Consider the following 18,680-nt stretch of genomic DNA (forward strand, 5'->3'; position numbering starts at 1 on the left):
CTTGTGCTTCCAATCCATAAGGGCAAGGATAGTAGTGATCTTAATACTTATCGCCCCATTTCCAGGCTTCCTTGTCTAGCTAAGATTCTTGTATCCTTAGAAAATGTACAACTTTTGCAAATGTATTTTTAATGTAAACCAATTATGGTTTAGGCCTGGGCATAGCACTATCACAGCAACCACTTTAGTTATTAATGATCTTGTCAATGCTTTAGACACTTAAATGAAATGTGCTGCTTTGATTGTAGACCTGTCAAATAAGTTGTCCTCGATAGGTCTAATCTCTCATGTCTGTTCATGGTTTCATGATTTACCTTAGTGTGATTACCTTAGTGACAGAACTCAGGCCATCGTGATTGATGGAGTCGAGTCTGAATTTCTTGAAACGCATAAGGGTGTACCCGTAGGTGTTGATTTTGAGACCTGTTCACTATTTATATAAAACACCATTGGTCAATCTGTTAAAAATGTTTAACATCTATATGCGGATGATACTGTTATGTATGCTATTGCCCAGACTGTTTATCTGGCTATGTCAAAACTACAGTCAGATTTGATTTCTATGCGGGAATCCCTTGCTGATTTTTAAAACCTGTGTTAAATACAGGCAAAACGGAATACATTTTTTAAAACTCTAGTAAGAATGTTTCAGATGAATTACATGTTCTATCATTAGATGGTCTCCAATTGAACGTGTTCCCGCATATAAATATTTAGGCGTTTAGATTGACGTGGATTTGACGTTTAAAACATAAATGAGCTGGTTAAAAGGATCAGACCCTTTTTTCAGTTTTTGCCTAAAATGACATATCCAAATCTAACTGCCTGTCGCTCAGGACTTGAAGCAAGGATATGCATATTCTTGATACCATTTGAAAGGAAACACTTTGAAGTTTGTGGAAATGTGAAATGAATGTAGGAGAATATAACACATTAGATCTGGTAAAAGATGATACAAAGAAAAAACATGCGTTTTTTTTGTGTTTGCCATCTTTGAAATGCAAGAGAAAAGGCCATAATGTATTATTCCAGCCCAGGCACAATTTAGATTTTGGCCAAAAGATGGCAGCAGTTTATGTGCAAAGTTTTTGACTGATCCAATAAAACCTTGCATTTCTGTTCAACATTTTGTATCAAGACTGCCCAAATCTACCTAATTGGTTTATTATATTATTATTTATAACTTTAAGTTCATAACTGTGCACTCACCTCAAACAATATGGTATTCTTCACTGTAATATCTACTGTAAATTGGACAGTGCAGTTAGATTAACAAGAATGTAAGCTTTCTGCCAATATCAGATATGTCTATGTCCTGGGAAATGTTCTTGTTATTTACAACCTCATGCTAATCGCATTAGCCTACGTTAGCTCAACCGTCCCGTGGGGGACCCACCGATCCTGTAGAGGTTTTAAGAAGCTAAGATTTAAATTTGGCTTTTTCTACAGAAACAGAGTGTGCCTTTTTCTAAGCAGTACGAAGCAGTTTATTCAGTCAACCTCCTTTACCTGTTGTTGGTTATGGTGATATTATTTATCAAAGTGCAGCTGCTACTAGTCTACTACTCTCCTTTGGATGCCATCTACCATAGTGCCCTTCGTCTTGTTACAGGTGACAGTTCTGATACTCATCACTCTATCAAAAGGTTGGACTTCGCTAAGGACCTGTAGATTACTCCTTTTTTTGTTAACAAGGCTCTACTTCATAAACTTCTGTCTTATCCAACTTTGCTGTTGAAGTATAGACACCCGAGCTGCCTAACCGGTTCACAGGATCGGTTAACTCGTAAGGTTTCTAGGGTCTTCACCAAACTAGGTAAATCTGCTTTTAGTTTTAATACACCGTATTGCTGGGGGGAAAAAAAGAAACCATTTCATCATGATGTTCTTGTGCCATTCAGGCAATTAAAGGATAGATTGGGGACATAATTGTGGAGGAATGCAACTGTTTTTTCTGGGTGATTTGTGATGTTTTATATGTGCTTACCATGACTGAGTTTTTCTATTTTAATGTGCACACATATATACAGTACCAGTCAAAAGTTTGGACACACCTACTCATTCAAGGGTTTTTCTTTATTTGTAATATTTTCTACATTGTAGAATACATCAAAACTATGAAATAACACATATGGAATCATGTAGTAACCAAAAAAGTGTTAAACAAATCAAAATATATTTTAGTAGCCACCCTATGCCTTGATGACAGCTTTACACACTCTTGGCATTCTCTCAACCAGCTTCATGTGGTACACATTTCAATTAACAGGTGTGCCTTGTTGAAAGTTCATTTGCTGAATTTTTTCCTTCTTAATTTGAGCCAATGTGTTGTGACAAGGTAGGGTTGGCATACAGAAGATGGTCTTTTACCAAATAGGGCTAAGTACATTGGCTCAAGTCCATTGATAACATTAGCAAGAACAGCTCAAATATGCAAAGAGAAACAACAGTCCCTCATTACTTTAAGACATGAAGGTCAGTCAATTCTGAACATTTCAAGAACTTTGAAAGTTTCCTCAAGTGCAGTCGCAAAAATCAAGCTCTATGATGAAACTGGCTCTTATGAGGACCGCCACAGGAAAGGAAGACCCAGAGGTAACTGCTGCAGAGGATAAGTTCATTAGAGTTACCAGCCTCAGAAATTGGAGCCCATATAAATGCGTCAGAGTTCAAGTAACAGACACATCTCAACATCAACTGTTCAGAGGAGACTGTGTGAATCGGGCCGTCATGGTCAAATTTCTGCAAAGAAACCACTATTACAGGACACCAATAAGGAGAAGAGACTTGCTTGGGCAAAGAAACATGAGCAATGGACATTAGACCAGTGGAATTGTGTAAGGGCAATTTGACCAAGAAGGAGAGTGATAAGTGCTGCATCAGATGACTTGGCCTCCACAATCACCCGAACTCAACCCAATTGAGATGGACCACAGAGTTTAGGAAATGCAGCTAACAACTGCTCAGCATGTGGCAACTCCTTCAAGACTGTTGGAAAAGCATTCCAGGTGAAGCTGGTTGAAATAATGCCAAGAGTGTGCAAAGCCATCAAGGTAAAGGGTGGCTACTTTGAAGAACCTAAAATACATTTTGATTTGTTTAACACTTTTTTTGGTTACTACATTATTCCATATGTGTTATTTCATAGTTTTGATGTATTCACTGTTATTCTACAATGCAGAAAATAGTAAAAATGAAGAAAAACCCTGGAATGAGTAGGTGTGTCCAAACTTTTGACTGGTACTGTGTGTATACACACAAAATTGAAGTAGGAAGTTTACATACACCTCAGCCAAATACATTGAAACTCAGTTTTTCACAATTACTGACATTTAATCCAAGTAAAAATTTCCCTGTGTTAGGTCAGTTATAATAAAGTGTTGATCCTAAGAAAGTTTAATGTCAGAATAATAGTAGAGAGAATTATTTATTTCAGCTTTTATTTCTTTCATCACATTCCCAGTGGGTCAGAAGTTTACATACACTCAATTAGTTTTTGGTAGCATTGCCTTTAAATTGTTTAACTTAGGTCAAACATTTTGGGTAGCCTTCCACAAGCTTCCCACAATAAGTTGGGTGAATTTTGTCCCATTCCTCCTGACAGAGCTGGTGTAACTGAGTCATAGGCCTCCTTGCTCGCACACGCTTTTTCAGTTCTGCCCACAAATGTTCTATAGGATTGAGGTCAGGGCTCCAATACCTTGACTTTGTTGTCCTTAAGCCATTTTCCACAACTTTGGAAGTATGCTTGTGGTCATTGTCCATTTGGAAGACCCATTTGCGACCAGGCTTTAACTTCCTGACTGATGTCTTGAGATGTTGCTTCAATTTTCCTCCCTCATAAAGCCATCTATTTTGTGAAGTCCACCAGTCCCTCCTGCAGCAAAGCCCCCCCACAACATGATGCTGCCACCCCCATGCTTCACAGTTGGGATGGTGTTCTTCAGCTTGCAAGTCTCCCCGTTTTTTCCTCTAAACATAACCATGGTTATTATGGCCAAACAGTTCTATTTTTGCTTCATCAGACCAGAGGACATTTCTCCAAAAAGTGCTATCTTTGTCCCCATGTGCAGTTGCAAACCGTAGTCCGGCGATTTTATGGTGGTTTTGGAGCAGTGGCTTCTTCCCTGATGAGCGGCCTTTCAGGTTATGTCGATATAAGACTTGTTTTACTGTGGATATAGATACTTTTGTACCCATTTCCTCAAGCATCTTCACAAGGTCCTTTGCTGTTGTTCTGGGATTGATATGCATTTTTTGCACCAAAGTACGTTCATCTCTAGGAGACAGTACGCCTCTCCTTCCTGAGCGGTATGGCGGCTGCGTGGTTCCATGGTGTTTATACGTTTGGAAATTGATCCCAAGGATGAGCCAGACTTGGAGGTCTACAATTCTTTTTCTGAGGTCTTGGCTGATTTCTTTGGATTTTCCCATTACGTCAAACAAAGAGGCACTGAGTTTGAAGGTAGTCCTTGAAATACATCCACAGGTACACCTCCAATTGACTCCAATGATGTCAATTAGCCTATCAGAAGCTTCTAAAGCCATGACATCATTTTCTGGAATTTTCCAAGCTGTTTAAAGGCACAGTCAACTTAGTATATGTAAACTTCTGACCCACTGGAATTGTGATACAGTGAATTATAAGTGAAATAATCTGTCTGTAAACAATTGTTGGAAAAATTACTTGTATCATGCACAAAGTAGATGTCCTAACCGACTTGCCAAAACTATAGTTTGTGGTTGAAAAACTAGTTTTAATGACTCTAACCTAAGTGTTTGTAAACTTCCAACATCAACACACACTAAAATGTATTTTCAAACTGTATTATACAGTGTGCATTTGGAAAATAGACCTACATCTCAATATGTCATCCCTGTGAAAATAAGGGTAAAATAAAATAAAAAGCATTTAGAACATTTGTAATAATTTAGGTATTTCCAAATCAACATTTAAGCATTATTATGGCTTTTTTCATTTACCATCATTTACAATATTATGATTTATTTAGTACCAACAAGGTTCCCGCCCGAATAATCAGTTCAATGATCCAAAACATCGGGAACACAACACACAAATAAAATGCAATACACAATTCTCTCTTTTTACCTGCACTCGCGGATGTAGCGGATGGCTGTGGTGAACTCGTGGTTCTTCAGAGCTTCCAGGATGGCTTGTACAGCCGCCTCAGAGGAGAGGAAGGTGGGCTCAGAGGAGGAGGATGTCTCCTGGGCAGCCTGGAGGTCACTGGAGGTCACGGAGGCTGCTGCAGCCCGCAGACTGCCCTTCAGTTCATTCAGCTCTTTGGACATATTCATCAGCTGAGGGAGAGGAAGTGAGGTGGAGGTGAGTCGGACTCACGCTCGCGGGAGGACGTAGCCCCGCCGTGACTTAAAATCACTGTCACCCTCGGCTCAAGAGGTAACATCCTCTTGGCCTAATGGTTAAGACATGGTTTCAAGAGCGGGAGATCGAGGTTCAGATTCCACCATTTAGTCTTAAATGTGTCTCACTTGGTTTAGCATGGTGCTTGAAACATTAGGGTCAGGGGTTAAATTCCCGATAGAGTAGTGTGCACACATGGCCCTAAGTTGCTTTAGGTAAAAATGTCTGCTGACTGGCATATAAATATTATAATAATAAATGTAGTATTAATACATGCTCTTTACACATCAATAAACCCATGAGGTAGGGATAGAGAATCAATCTATTGCCTTAAAGGAAAAATCCACCCAAAACCACTCATTCATTTAATTTATAGTGTTAAAAATGAATGTGAGAACAATCATTTTCGTGAACATTATAATAAAGTTGGTAGCAACATGGAATATCGTTGTGGAAATCTGTTGCAGCTCAAGTCGACTGCAAAATCCACAATGCAATGCTCTCTATGGGCTGGCTGGCGAGCAAACGTAGCTTCACACAGTGGTCGAAAAAAGTACTCCTTGAGTAAAAGTAAAGATACCTTAATAGAAAATTACTAGTAAAAGTCACCCAGAAAAATACTAGAGTATAAGTCAAGTATTTGGTTTTAAATATACTTATGAAAAGTAAATGCTATTGCTAAAATATACTTAAGTATCAAAAGTAAAATAATTAATCATTTCAAATTCATAATTCATTCCAAATTCAAGGTCACCCCCTCTCCTAGGGAGGGTGACATGTTTGATGCCAATATAACGCAGAGATGAAATCGAGTGGTTTGCCGCAGGCACGCTCATCGACGAGATGCCGCACCCAACGGGGTAAGAAGAAACGACAATCAGAGGCAGAGGGGACCGTTCACACGGTGTGTGTCTTTAATTTATCAAGCAAGATATTAAGCCCTGCCCATGTCTCCTTGCTTAATAAAGGGTTATTTTTTGTGCGTACAACCCAGTGCAACGATTTTGATGTTAAGGTAAACATGTTTAAGTTTTTTTAGAAACATCCGTTTAAGGGAATACTTTAGCTCCCCTAATCCTGACATTTCTATTGAACCAGTAGGCTACTCTCCTGCACATAGTCCGACTCCTTTTAGAAGCAAGAGTTATTTTATACCTCCAGCCAATCGCAATCACTCTATCGAGACATATTGCAGACTTGTTGGACATCTCTTTAAGAACAAACGGGAGTCCAAATCTTTTCATAATTTACCTAAGGATGGAAAACAAGCTTTGCTTGATTTACAATCCGATACGTCAGTCCTTACCCGCCCTGCTGATAAGGATGGGTCGGTTGTACAATCCGATACGTCAGTCCTTAAGCGCCCTGCTAATAAGGGTGGGTCGGTTGTACTAATGGATAGGACAGTTTGTAAATGAGAGTCATAGACAACTACTTGACAACACCTTTTACAAGATACTCAGGTAACCCCATTTCCATTTCAGAATACCATCTTCACTGTCCTAGATGGGTATTTAAGTTCTGGTCAGATAGCCAAAAAAGAACATGACTTTCTGGCTATTCAACACCCTAAAATTGCCACTTTCTATACTTTGCCGAAATGACACAAGAATGTTATAAAACCTCCAGGGTGCCTTATTGTAGCGGGCATTGATGCAGTAACAGCCCCTACTCTAGCGGGCATTGATGCAGTTACGGCCCCTCTATCTACTTCTGTTGACTTTTTTATTAGACCACTCGCAGAACAGCTCCCCTCCATTGTAAAGGACACCAGCAGTATGATCTCTATTATTGAATCTCTTGATCCTCTCCCTGAGAATTCCTTGTTAGTTACTTTTGATGTTGAGTCATTATACACTAATATTCCACACGAGGGCGGTATTGAAGCTATTAAACATTTTCTTCTGCAACGTGACCCTAATGAACTACCTTCCAGTGCATGCATTGTAACATTGGCTGAAATGGTACTCACACAAACTACTTTAGGTTTCTAAATGATTTCTTTATTCAGATGAAGGGTACTGCTATGGGATCCCCCATGGCTCCTAACTATGCTAATTTGTATGTGGGTTACATGGAGAAACAGTCTATTTTCAATCCTCTCAAATGTTTTCTTGCCTCACATCATTATTTGGAAACGGTATATTGATTATATTTTTGTTCTATGGAGGGGTGATGAAAAACAGCTCCAGGCGTTTTATGCCTTAACTCCTGTTCTGAACATTTGAGATTTACTATGCAATCTGATACACGTCAAATCAGGTCCCTTGATCTGCTGATCTTGTGTGAAGATAATGTTCTATACACTGATCTTTACAGGAAACCTACTGATCGTAACAGTTTGTTGAGGGCTGACAGTTGTCACCCACTTCCCTTGAAAAATAGTTTGCCCTGCAGCCAATTCTGTCGAATCAAAAGAATTTTCAAAAAACATTCAGATTGACAGAAATATGGCTGAGACGAAAAGTAAATTCAAGGAGAGGGGGTACAAAAATGATCAGATTAATATTGCCATTGAGAAAATTCTAAACAAAATGACCTTTTTCAAGGTCAGTCTCGCAAAAAGACGCATTCCTGCTTTTTAACTACCCGCTATTCTAAGTGCTCTGAACAAATTAAGGGAATTGTTCAAACATTGGCACATTCTAAAATCCGATGATAGTCTCGGTAATGTGTTTTCTGACCTTCCCTTGGTCGTATTCTTGCGGGGCAGAAATCTCAGAGACCAATTGGTAAACTCTGATTTACCACCCCAAGATATTCCTGAACAACCTCTATTTGCACCCCTACTGGATGGAAAATACAAGTGTAATGGCTGTGCTCAATGCAATGGCACTTATAAATGTAGATCCTTCAAACACCCACAAACAGGGAAACAGATCCCAATCAAAGGTGTTATTACGTGCGCCACTAAGGCAGTTATTTATCTTCTAATTTGTCCTTGTGGTAAAAATTGTGGGTAAAACAAAGGGCGAATTAAAAGTACGTATCTCAGAGCATCGTAGCACCATTAATTGTAAAAACTTTACTTACCCAGTTGCGGCCCACTATTGGAAGCAAACCACTCGATTTCGTCTCTGCGTTACATTGGCATCAAACATGTCACCCTCCCTTGGAGAGGGGGTGACCTTGATAATTTATTGTTAAAACGAGAGGCTGCCTGGATCTTTAATTTAAAGACCCTTGCTCCCTTCGGTCTCAATGTAGACTTTGATCTGAAGCCATTCTTGTGATTGTGACTATGCCATTGTAATAGTTTGTAAGCTTGTGTAGTCTAAAATGAATCTATGATCGTATGCTATCCATTAGTTTTTTGTATGCTGTTCTTTGTATGCCTGTGTGTCTTTTGACACTATATACACGAGTCACCCTGCAGTGTTTGTGATTATACCCTGATGAAGACAGCTTGCCTGTCAAAACGTTGGTAATTACATTTTTGCATCTGAGCTCCTAGAGTGTGCGGCTCTGCTTTATTTTCTAGTTTTCCACTCCGCTAGCCAGCACCTCGCCTAAATAGGTGTGCGTTTCTTTTTCTTCTAGATTGCCTCATCGCTCTCAACCATACCATTTTTCAATTCCTCATCAATCCATGGGGATTCAACAGTTTTTAACAGTCATTTTCTGAATGGGTGCACGCTTATTAGTAACTGGAATAAGCAATTTCATAAATGTGTCAAGTGCAGCATCTGGTTGCTCCTCATTGCACACCACAGACCAGCAAATAGTCTTTAGATCAGCAACCTAGGAATCAGTACAAAACTTATTGTATGACCTCATATTATATTAGGCCCAGCCTTTGGAACATTGGTTTTCCTAGATACTACAATATTGTGATCACTACATCCGATGGATTTGGATGCTGCTTTAAAGCAAACTTCTGCCGCATTTGTAAAAATGTGATCAATACATGTTGATGATTTAATTCCTTTGCTGTTTGTAATTGTAACGGCGTTCTTCGTTTGTTGAAAGAGAGGACCGAAATGCAGCGTGGTGGTTACTCATGTTCTTTAATGAATGAATGACGATACATGAAATAACTATTAAATACGAAAACAACAAACGGAACGTGAAACCTAATACAGCCTATCTGGTGAACACTACACAAAGACAGGAACAATCACCCACGAAATACAAAGCGAAACCCAGGCTACCTAAATACGGTTCCCAATCCGAGACAACGAGAATCACCTGACTCAGATTGAGAACCGCCTCAGGCAGCCAAACCTAACTAGACACACCCCTAATCATTAGCAATCCCAAATCCTATAAAACTCCAATACGAAACACAACACATAAACCCATGTCACACCCTGGCCTGACCAAAATATATAACGAAAACACAAAACACTATGACCAAGGCGTGACAGAACCCCCCCCCTAAGGTGCGGACTCCCGGACGCACCTCAAACCCATAGGGAGGGTCCGGGTGGGCGTCTGTCCATGGTGGCGGCTCCGGCTCGGGACGTGGACCCCACTCCTTTAATGTCTTAGTCCCCTCTCCCTTCGTCCCTGGATAGTCCACCCTCGCCGCCGACCATGGCCTAGTAGTCCCCACCCAGAACCCCACTGGACTGAGGAGCAGATCGGGACTGAAGGACAGCTCGGGACCGAGGGGAAGCTCGGGAGTGAGAGAAAGCTCAGGAGTGAGAGGAAGCTCAGGAGTGAGAGGAAGCTCAGGAGTGAGAGGAAGCTCAGGAGTGAGAGGAAGCTCAGGAGTGAGAGGAAGCTCAGGAGTGAGAGGAAGCTCAGGAGTGAGAGGAAGCTCAGGAGTGAGAGGAAGCTCAGGAGTGAGAGGAAGCTCAGGAGTGAGAGGAAGCTCAGGAGTGAGAGGAAGCTCAGGAGTGAGAGGAAGCTCAGGCAGGTAGATAGATCTACCAGCTCCTGGCTGGCTGGTGGTTTCAGCAGATCCTGGCTGACTGGAAGAGTCTGGTTGACTGGCAGATCTGGAAGAGTCTGGTTGACTGGCAGATCTGGAAGAGTCTGGTTGACTGGCAGATCTGGAAGAGTCTGGTTGACTGGCAGATCTGGAAGAGTCTGGTTGACTGGCAGATCTGGAAGAGTCTGGCTGACTGGCAGATCTGGAAGAGTCTGGCTGACTGGCAGATCTGGAAGAGTCTGGCTGACTGGCAGATCTGGAAGAGTCTGGCTGACTGGCAGATCTGGAAGAGTCTGGCTGACTGGCAGATCTGGAAGAGTCTGGCTGACTGGCAGATCTGGAAGAGTCTGGCTGACTGGCAGATCTGGCGACGCTGGGCAGACTGGCGGCGCTGGGCAGACTGGCGATGCTGGGCAGACTGGCGGCGCTGGGCAGACTGGCGGCGCTGGGCAGACTGGCGGCGCTGGGCAGACTGGCGGCGCTGGGCAGACTGGCGGCGCTGGGCAGACTGGCGGCGCTGGGCAGACTGGCGATGCTGGGCAGACTGGCGACGCTGGGCAGACTGGGGGCACTGGCGGCGCTGGGCAGACTGGTGGCACTAGCTGCTCCATATAGGCTGACAGCTCTGGCGGCTTCTTACAGACTGGCGGCTCCGTGCAGACTGGCAGCTCCATGCAGACTGGCAGCTCCATGCAGACTGGCTGCTCTATGCAGACTGACAGCTCTGGCTGCTTCATGCAGACTGACATCTCTGGCTGCTCCATGTAGACTGGCAGCTCGGGCTGCTTCATGTAGACTGACAGCTCTGGCTGCTCCATGCGGACTGACAGCTCTGGCTGCTCCATGTAGACTGACAGCTCTGGCTGCTCCATGTAGACTGACTGCTTCATGCAGACTGGCAGCTCGGGCTGCTTCATGTAGACTGACAGCTCTGACTGTTCCATGCAGACTGACAGCTCTGACTGTTCCATGCAGACTGACAGCTCTGGCTGCTTCATGCAGACTGGCAGCTCTGGCTGCTCCATGTAGACTGGCAGCTCTGGCTTCTCCATGCAGGCTGGCAGCTCCGGCTTCTCCATGCAGGCTGGCAGCTACAAAGCGAAACCCAGGCTACCTAAATACGGTTCCCAATCCGAGACAACGAGAATCACCTGACTCAGATTGAGAACCGCCTCAGGCAGCCAAACCTAACTAGACACACCCCTAATCATTAGCAATCCCAAATCCTATAAAACTCCAATACGAAACACAACACATAAACCCATGTCACACCCTGGCCTGACCAAAATATATAACGAAAACACAAAACACTATGACCAAGGCGTGACAGTAATGACCGTGGTAGGTTGACTGACAACCTGAACCAGGTTGCAGGCACTGGTTACAGTTTGAAGCTTTTCTTGAGTGGGCAGCTTGATGAAAGACAGTCAATATTTAAATATACTTCTGTTGATATCACATACACTAATCAAGCATTTCACGCATACTATCCAGATATTGACTGTTATCACTTGGTCTATAGCAGTTTCCTACAGGAATGGGCTTTAGGTGAGCGAGATGAACCTGTAGCCATACGCTTCAATAGTATTTAAAATAAGATCCTCTAAGCTTTACAGGAATGTGGTTCTGAATATTTTCATCAACACCTTCACCAATGGCATTTCTGTAGATGTTATAACCATGTATTGCTACCACTGTTGCAAAGATGTTACTTAAGTGAGTTTCATTCAGTGATAGTCAGAATATGAATGTCATCTGTTACTAGCAAGTTATTGATTTCATGTACCTTGTTTCTTAAGCTACATATGTTAATGTGCAGTGGTTCTTCCTTTAAAAGTTGAGTCATACCGCAGCACAGCTGTAAGGGTTTTCCTCCTCTTCGTCTGAAGAGGAGAGGCGAGAAGGATCGGAGGACCAATATGCGGCGTGGTAAGTGTCCATGGTATTTATTTAAACACAAACTGAACACTCCATACAAAAACAATAAACGTAACGTGAATAACCGAAACCGAAAACAGGTCCGTGTGGTGTAAAACACAGACACGGAAACAATCACCCACAAACAAACAGTGAAACCCAGGCTACCTAAGTATGATTCTCAATCAGAGACAACTAACGACACCTGCCTCTGATTGAGAACCATACTAGGCCGAACACAGAAAAACAACCTAGACACACAAAACATAGAATGCCCACCCAACTCACACCCGGACGAACTAAAACAAACAATTAACACAATAACTAGGGTCAGAACGTGACAACAGCTTGCAGGATGCTGTGGAATGGTATGGCATGTTGGAGTGTATGACGTATTTTACTGTTAGCCATTGTTGCCATTAATGCTAGTTTGACCACCAGAGGGCATCTTTCAGAAGCTAAGTTATTGAAACGACATGGAGCTGTACTGTAGACCTAAGAGTCCTGTTTACTGTAGCTGTTTTTAGTTATAAAACGAAATAACAAAGGGAGCCTTGAATAATTAAACAATGAATAAACTGCAAAATGTCGGCGAAAGCGATTTAATTCACAATCATTCACTATTTTTAATATTGGCTGTACTAGAGATTTTAAAATCTCTTTTCTTACAAACTATATGGGATTGATTATAATTTATTTGTAAATTATTATTGTACTGCTGTTTATACTGTTAGAAATTTAGCGGAATTAAATTGATTACGGTGTTTGGTGTTTCTATTCAAAGAAATACATTTTTGTTTTTTACAGTAGCCTATGTAGGCATCAGGGTTTCCGTTAGGAAAATACGGCGCTGTACAACATGACCGTTCGGAGTAGGCCTAGGCCACTAAGCGACTGAGTGAAGAGCAAAATAATCCTAACATTTCCACACCCTAATTGTAGGCTAACCAATACCCAAATGGAGATTCAGTGAAAAGAAGGGGGGAAAAAATCTGATTGATTGATCAAGACGAGTCCCTATGCTTGTCTCACACATCTCACATGCGGGTAGGCTATTGCTTCAAATCCAATTATAACAATTGGATGACTTTGGGTGTTTCAGTAAGCAACAATTTGTTGAATTCGATTGCATTAGCCTACTTTGTTCCAATATTTTTGTCATTCAGTGATATTTATTCCCATAGTAACTCATATGTATCCATTCAGATGTGGTTAGAAAACAGTGCATGTGGTGGGCTATGCAAAGAGATGAAGTGACATGCCTCGCAAACCACCATTAATACATTTAAAGTCCTTATAAAGGGTGGAAGGCTGTATTCCAATTGATTGGAAAGGCTTACACCTGGTCCACAGCGTTGTTGCGTACATACAGGACCCTTTCACGCCATTCTCCGCCTGACTCTCTACCAATAACACCTGATTATTATTTATATTGTTGTTATCTATTCAGTAACATTCCACCAGTAAATGCAACAAATAAAACTTACACTATTGTTTTAAATTCAATCACTCTTCATCATCCTCATCATTCAGTTCATTCAAATTGTAACAGTTTGTCACTCCCGTTCAACAACTTCAATTTGCTTTTGCTCCAGAGGGATAACTTGAAATAACATGATATAGGTTAATTAAATATTCGAAAGTAAAAAAGTGACTATTTATTAGCATAGGTCAAAAGTTTCAGAACACCTACTCTCATTCAAGGGTTTTTCTTTATGTTTACTATTTTCTACATTGAAGGGGGTTGATGCATTTTTCATTAGGGCAAATCTGAACTGTGTTATTGAGTTATAAATGTCAAACTTTAGCGTATTTAAGCATTGAATACATTGCAAGGTTGCCCCTTTTTTGTCCATTAGGCTACACTTTACAATAGGACTCAACTCTGACTGACCGCAGCATCTATCGGTAGTTTAAACTGTGCACAAATTGGGGGATTTTTCACACCTAGCCGAGCTATTAGACTATCCTTTTGTAAATTAATGGTCTCCCTCCTATCGCAAAAGAGTCCTGCAACAGGCAAAAAAAACAACCTTGAGTTAATACAATTCCGCAATTACACTTGACATGTTAACTGACGATAAAAAAAGGATACTTGTGCCTTACAGACAATTACATAAATGAAGAGTGGATATTATCAACCACGGAGCGGGACAGTAAAGCTCAAAACCGGCTATTGTGAAAGAATTGTTGATTTCCTTGATGGCTTCAAGATGTCTACTGTTCAACTGGTAATTATGTGATTCCAAAGGATAAAGCATCACCTTCAGATGGATGTGTGGTTTTAGAGAGAAGATGCTGCCGGCAGAGAAGGTGTTCGGAGTGAACTTCTAGTCCGACTCAGGAGGCGTACACACCATCAACCGCTTCTGAGTGTATTACTCTCTAATGTTCAGTCTCTGGACAATAAAGTAGACGAGCTCAGGGCGAGGATATCCTTCCAGAGAGACACCAGGGACTGTAACATATTCTGATTCACAGAATCATGGCTCTCTCCGGATACACTGTCCCCGTCCATACAGCCAGCTGGGTTCTCAGTACATCGCACAGACAGGAATAAAGAACTCTCCGGGAAGAAGAAAGGCGGGGGTGTATGTTTCATGATTAACTACTCATGACGTGATTGTGATAACATACAGGAACTCAAGTCCTTTTGTTCACCCGACCTAGAATACCTCACAATCAAATGCCGACCATATTACCTCCCAAGATAATTATCTTCGGTTATAGTCACAGCCGTGTATATTCCCCTCAAGCCGATACCACAACAGCCCTCAAGGAACTACACTGAACTTTGTGCAAACTGGAAACCACATATCCTGAGGCCGTATTTATTGTAGTTGGGGATTTTAACAAAGCAAATTTGAGGAAAACGCTACCGAAGTTCTATCAGTACATTGCCTGTAGTACTCGCGCTGCTAAAAACACTCGATCACTGCTACTCCAACTTCGGGGATGCCTACAGAGCCCTTCCCCCGCCCTCCCTTCAGCAAATCAGATCATGACTTAATTTTGCTCATCCCTTCCTATAGGCAGAAACTCAAACAGGAAGTACCCATGCTAAGGTCTATTCAACACTGGTCTGACCAATTGGAATACATGCTTCAAGATTGCTTTGATCAAGCGGACTGGGATATGTTCCGTATAGCCTCTGAGAATAACATTGATTTATACACACGCTGAGTTCATCAGAAAGGGTTTAGGGGATGTTGTACCCACTGTGACTATTAAAACCTACCCAAACCAGGAACCATGGATAGATGGCAGCATTCATGCAAAATTGAAAGCGCGAACCACCGCATTCAACCATGGCGAGGTGACTGGGAATATGGCCGAATACAAACAAACAGTGTAGTTATTCCCTCCGTAACTCAATCAAACAGGCAAAACGTCAGTACAGAGACAAAGTGGAGTCGTAATTCAACAGCTCAGACATAAGATGTATGTGGGGGGGGGGGTCTACAGACAATCAGAGAAAACCAGCCACGTTGCGGACACTGACGTATTGCTCCCGGACAAGCTAAACAACTTCGCCCGCTTTGAGGGCAACAGTGCCACCGACGCGGCCCAAGGACTGTGGGCTCACTTTCTCTGTGCCAACGTAAGTAAGACATTTAAGCATGTTAACCCTTTGCAAGGCTGCTGGCCCAGATGGTATACCTAGCCAGGTCCTCAGAGCATGCGCAGACCAGCTGGCTGGAGTGTTTACGGACATATTCAATCGCTCCCTATCCCAGTCTGTTATCCCCACATGCTTCAAGATGGCCACCATTGTTCCTGTATTCAAGAAAGCAAAGGTAACTGAACTAAATGACTATCGCCCTATAGCACTCACTTCTGTCATCAAGTGCTTTGAGAGACTAGTTAAGGATCATATCACCTCTACCTTACCTGACACCCTAGACCCACTTCAATTTGCTTAACACCCCAATAGATCAACAGTCGATGGAATCGCCATCGCACTGCACACTGCCCTATCCCATCTGGAAAAGAGGAATATCTATGTAAGAATGCTGTTCATTGACTATAGCTCAGCATTCAACACCATAGTACCCTCCAAGCTCATCATTAAGCTCGAGGCCCTGGGTTTGAACCCCGCCCCGTGCAACTGGGTCCTGGACTTCCTGACGGGCCGCCCCCCAGTTGGTGAAGGTAGGAAACACCTTCACTTTGCTGATCCTCAACACTTGCGCCCCCACAAGGATGCGTGCTCAAATTTGGCTTGGCACCTAAAACCATCAAACTTTTACAGATGCACAATTGAGAGCATCCTGCCGGGCTGTATCACCACCTGATACTGCAACTGCATTGCCTGCAACTGCAGGGCTCTCCAGAGGGTGGTGCGGTCTGCCCAGCATATCACCAAGGGCACACTGCCTTCCCTCCAGGACACCTACAGCACCCGATGTCACAGGAAGGCCAAAAAGATCATCAAGGACAACAACCACCCGAGCCACGGCCTGTTCACCCTGCTACCATCCAGAAGGCGAGGTCAGTACAGGTGCATCAAAGCTAGGACCAAGAGACAGAAGCTGTTTTCAATCTCAAGGCCATCAGACTGTTAAATAGCCATCACCAGCACCTTAGAGGCTGCTGCCCTATATACATAGACATGAAATCACTGGCCACCTTAATACTGTTGACATATTTTGCAGTACTCATCTCATATGTATATACTGTATTCTATCCTATTCTACCATATATATATATATATATATATATATCTTAGTCTATGCCGCTCTGACATTGCTCGTCCAAATATTTATATATTCTTAATTCCATTCCTTTACATTGTGTGTATTGTTAGATATTACTGCACTGTTGGAGCTAGAAACATAAGCATTTCGCTAAACAAATGTATGTGATTGTGTGGTGCAATGACAGAATGATGCAATCTGCTACAATCTGCCAACATCTACCTCAAACGGTCGCGACATAAGCTCTGAAATTTTAATTGAAGATGTGTAGGTGTAGACCTTACAGTGAAATGCTTACTTAGAGGCTCTAACCAATAGTGCAAAAAAGGTATTAGGTGAACAATAGGTAGGTAAAATTAGGTTACTTACATTGTCTGCCAACTTCCCTGGGATAACGCACATTTGCTGAATGATTATGACAACTCAGTGACACAATAGTAGGGATTAACTGATCTGTGCTTGGGTTATTGATAAGTCATTGTCTCAACGCGGCCTTATAATGCTGTGAAAGGATCCAGGAACCGAAATTATTCAGATGGATCCCTTTCGAAAGAAGACATCCTCCTGAGTTATGACATTAGACAGTAGTGAAATCGGACATGTATGATAGACGTTTTCGCTATCTAAAAGTCATATTCCTATTAACTTCCAGTGAAGTGAGAGTGACTTTATCAAAGTGCTACGTCATACCAACCAGATCTCTGCCTGCTTTAACGCCAATAACTCTGATACACATGAAAATATTAAATGGCCTAGGGAATCGATAGAACACTCATGATGCACAAAACCAATATAAAACGTTTAAAAAATGGGTGAACCTTTCCTTTAAGTGCTTAACACAATGTAAATGTCTCAAAGTATTTGGTTAATAAAGCAGATTACTGTCTATATCACCATAGACAATGAATGCATACCATATGGCACCCTATTCTCTATGTAGTTCACTACTTTTGACCAGGGTCCATGGCACTCTGGTCAAAAAAAGTAGTGCAATATATTAGGAAATAGGTTGCCATTTTGGGCACTTCCAACAGCCTTACCTCTGGGACAGAGCTGATAAAATGGACCTGCCCAATCAGCTTACAGTAGGACTGAAAGAGCAGCAGCAGCTGAAAGTGGAGCTTGTAGAGTCGTTGACACAGCTCCAGTTGCTGCACAAACACACAAACAAAATGGCGTGTTCAAGTTGTATTACTTCGTTGTGTTGAAATACTCTATGCTCATTTCATTCCAATTTATTTTACACTTTGACCTAGCCTATTGGTTTCTCAATTGAAACAAAAGAAGGTACAGCATGTTACTTCAGTAATGTTGGCTTTAGTAGTGTTATTGACATCACCAAGAAGCATTAGGTTTGGCCATGGTACAATATTGTAGGCCTATTTATTTTGCAAAGACCTGTTATCACCAACTCAGCATCTTGGATGCCAGGCAATATCCTTTGGTAACACCACCAATGTCTCATATGGGGCGGCAGGTAGCCTAGTGGTGAGAGCGTTGGGCCAGTAACCGAAAGGTTGCTAGATCGAATCCCCAAACTGACAAGGTAAAAAAAATATGTTGTTCGGCCCCTGAACAAGGCAGTTAACCCACTGTTCCTAGGCTGTCATTGTAAATAAGAATTTGTTCTTAACTGACTTGTAAAATAAAAAAGATATTGTAATGCAGCTCACTTTATTCTTCTCGTTTTAATTGTAATCTAAATTGTTATTCACGTTGTGAGAACATTTTTGTGGGCTACCCTGAATAAAGAAAAGTTCATACAAAAATCACAATAATAAGTAGCATGAATATATAAGGGAGA

General features: G+C 41.9%; 1 protein-coding gene across 7 annotated transcripts in view; it reads right to left on the reverse strand.

The window, feature by feature from the left end:
- The window catches only part of LOC112265009 (protein furry homolog), a 212,100-nt gene that overhangs the window by 1,792 nt on the left and 191,628 nt on the right, over positions 1–18,680 (reverse strand). For all 7 annotated transcript variants that reach the window (XM_042295783.1, XM_024441990.2, XM_042295782.1 and 4 more), the window contains 2 exons: positions 17,917–18,027; positions 5,111–5,322 (listed from right to left, as the gene is read on the reverse strand). In XM_042295783.1, the coding sequence (XP_042151717.1) occupies positions 5,111–5,322; positions 17,917–18,027 (323 nt within the window). The remainder of the gene's footprint in view (positions 1–5,110; positions 5,323–17,916; positions 18,028–18,680) is intronic.

Source organism: Oncorhynchus tshawytscha, linkage group LG13, assembly GCF_018296145.1.
Source record: "Oncorhynchus tshawytscha isolate Ot180627B linkage group LG13, Otsh_v2.0, whole genome shotgun sequence".
Taxonomy (NCBI): Eukaryota; Metazoa; Chordata; class Actinopteri; order Salmoniformes; family Salmonidae; genus Oncorhynchus; species Oncorhynchus tshawytscha.